The 3,068-nt window shown below is 42.7% G+C and overlaps 1 protein-coding gene across 1 annotated transcript; it reads left to right on the plus strand.

The window, feature by feature from the left end:
- Window positions 1-435: 435 nt before the first annotated feature.
- LOC145497405 (uncharacterized) lies at window positions 436-2,232 on the plus strand. The gene has a single exon (XM_081477215.1). It carries the CDS (start codon window positions 859-861, stop codon window positions 1,966-1,968), a length of 1,110 nt encoding a protein of 369 aa, XP_081333341.1. The 5' UTR covers window positions 436-858; the 3' UTR covers window positions 1,969-2,232.
- Window positions 2,233-3,068: the final 836 nt, after the last annotated feature.

The following is a 3,068-nucleotide window of genomic DNA, read 5'->3' on the forward strand; positions in this document are numbered from 1 at the left end:
TTATGCCCTCTAACTTTCAGAATTTTAAAAGCATGGTTTTGTTGAAGTACTAAAGAGCACACAAGATTTTTGTACTTCCTTTGTACCTCATGGCTAGTGCACTCGCTTGACTCCGGATTGACCGGTTCAGGCTCGAGCCCTAGCAAGGGACATTGCGTAGTGTTCTTGTGCAAGACACTTGACTCTCACAGTGCCTCTCTCCACTCAGGTGTACAAAATAATTACTGGCGAATTTAATATTAGGGGTAACTCTGCGATGGACTAGCATCCTATCCAGGGAGGGGGTAGAAATACTCATAGTTGCTTCATGCAACAAAAACCGGAGATAAGCATTGGTTTGATAGACCACCTGGCTTGTATTCGGACTTTTAATAATATTACCGTTTTAAAGTAACTGTGTACTCTGTAGAAAACTTCTCAATGACAGAAACAAGGCACCAGAGAAGCTAGGAACGCTCAAAGATATCTCGCTCTTTGGGAGCTACGAATTTTCAACTTCTGGCCCAAACACTGGAGGAGTTGTAGTCCGTTCACTGGCAGGCATTGGAAACGAATCTAAAAAAAGCGAACAACAGCTAAAAAGTCTAGCCAACCGTAGAAGTGCTATCGCAGGTGCAACAGGTGCTGTGACGTCTGAAGAATTCGTAATCTTGAGGGAACATCTGGTACATGTATGAGTTGGAATGGGAGTCAGGAGGTATACAGTGTCCGATTCGTCCAACATGAGATGGAGCATCAACGGAGCTCAGATTCTTCTGAGATGGTTGCCCCTGACCAGCTTAAGGAGAACGTCCTAAAACCAGGCTTTGCACTAAAAAGTGGTGGAAAACAGTGTTTTTGCTTCAGCAGAAGGAGGTTATGATAGAATTTTATAACCGGCAGGCGAACTATGGGATGAGGGCAGACCCTGTGGAGTGCATTTCAGAGAGAGGCCTGGAGCCGCTCAAGGAAGCGCAGATTAAGAGCTGGTGGAGCACATACCACCAAAAGAGGAAACGAGAAATGGAGAGTATGGCTGCAGACATCCAAAACCTTCACAGAGCACCACCAACTGGAAATGCCAATCTATCAGCTCCTCCTTCAGCATCCAGACAGACATACCCCTCTGGTTCTGCAAACCCTGCAACAGCTTCATCTTCATATCCAGCATCAGCATCTACCCCAGTACCAACAGCAGCAGTACCCACTGCACCTGTACCTGCACCATCATCCGTGCCTGCACCTCCATCTGTATCTACAACTACAACCGTACCTGCACCTGCCCCCACAACATCATCACCTGTAGGACCCAACTCTTCATCAGCACCTGTCCCAACACCTTTAATGACACCTGTGACTGGAACTAATGTTGGAGGTGGCATCAATGAGTCGTTGTTTCCGGGAAATGTCAGTCAGTCAACCATTGACGGCAGAAATGGTGGCAATGCATGCACTTTCATTGCTCTTTTCTTTGGCTACATTTATTGCCACTCCAGTTTACCTACACCCCCTGTTGGACAACCCCTCACACGACAATGGGAGGCAGTAGTAACAGAAGCAGTCAAGACTGGAAATGATATCCACGACGAGTTGTTCGGAGGTGAGGGGATTACTGTTGCTGTGGATGATGCCATTGATGCAGCTGGCGATCATTGCCCCGTTTGTGGAACTTTACATGAGTACGATATGTTTGGTGTGAATCCACTGGATCAGTTTGCTGCGGTTGTATACTTGATTCTTCAGCAGAAACAGTCATGCCACTTGTTAACAGCTAATGAAAAGACAATGATGATCATTGTGGACGGTAGTGGGAGTATAATTTTCATTGACTCTCATATTCATGGTCGTAATGGAGCATTGGTTGCTCGAATTGACGCTTATAAGGGCAATCAGGCACAATCGTTTTCAGCTTGGGTTGATCAAACGCTAAACAAAAATTATGGTGTGGGTCTCTCTATTTGCTCTCTGACCACAGTTAGCTACTTCTGAGCAAAATAAAGTCTGGATACTATTGTAGCCAGACCCCATAGAAATGTCCAATTTCACAAGAATTCATGCAAACAAGTATGGGTACCTGTTGTATCCCTGACATAAAAATGAACTGAAACATACCCATACAGGGGTTAAATTTTAAGACACAGTTATGTTTCGGGTTTTCACCACAGGAAAATGTAAATCTGTATGTAAAAGTACTTTACAGAGTATAGCATGATTTTTTTTAAGGAAAACTTTGTAAACTGTTGTAAAATACTATTGCACCACTGAAGCTAGTGACTAATGGTAGGAATTGTACACCTGTCACAGGTGTAAGAGCAGCAAAAATTGCTACCAAGAGAATTGAATCATCTCCGTGTTGCTTCCTAGGGTAGTTTCCCATTTAGCCAAAAAGGTCTTAGGTTTTTGTCATTGTTATAACAGTTAAATGGCCATGGAAATGAAAACATATATGGCATTGTAAAAGCTCTCTTGTCATTGTTACGTTATGTTTCGTTATTCCAACTCCCTATAACTCAGCTTTACAAAGCACTTTTTAAATTTTTTTTTTTTATAATAGAAACCGGTTGCTCTGTGCTGACATAGCTAACACTCGAGTGTCTTTGGGGGAATTCGAGAGTACTTATGTATCCAAACCACTCGGGTTTTCATTGTTTTGTTCTTGGGAAATTCAAACTAGGGGTACGTTTCTTTAAGAATATCCAAGATTGGATTCTTAAATCCGAAAGAATCCGAAAACGGATTTTGCGTTTCTTTACTAAACAGATCAATCCAAGATCTCCCGGATCATGGTGCGTCAAGGAAACCGAAGAATCCACTCTGGGCAAGGATTTTTCGGTTCCTTTGATACACTCTGATCCGGGTGATCTTGGATTAATCTGTTTAGTAAAGAAACGCAAAATCCGTTTTCGGATTAAGAATTCAATCTTGGATTTTCTTAAAGAAACGCACCCTAGGAATTTAGTAGTCCATCGGGCGAATGAAAGTAGCCTCAGTTGGCATGTTGCGTTCCAAACTGAAATTTGCTATTCAACCATCGAGACCCATCGATTTATACGAATATTCAAGATTATTGTCAAAATTATACAGATAGG

This window comes from Orbicella franksi, chromosome 9 (genome assembly GCF_964199315.1).
Source record: "Orbicella franksi chromosome 9, jaOrbFran1.1, whole genome shotgun sequence".
Taxonomy (NCBI): Eukaryota; Metazoa; Cnidaria; class Anthozoa; order Scleractinia; family Merulinidae; genus Orbicella; species Orbicella franksi.

What these genes read in the sequence shown, in the direction of transcription:
- LOC145497405 (XM_081477215.1), top strand. Translation starts at nt 859, where the DNA reads ATGATAGAATTTTATAACCGGCAGGCGAACTATGGGATGAGGGCAGAC.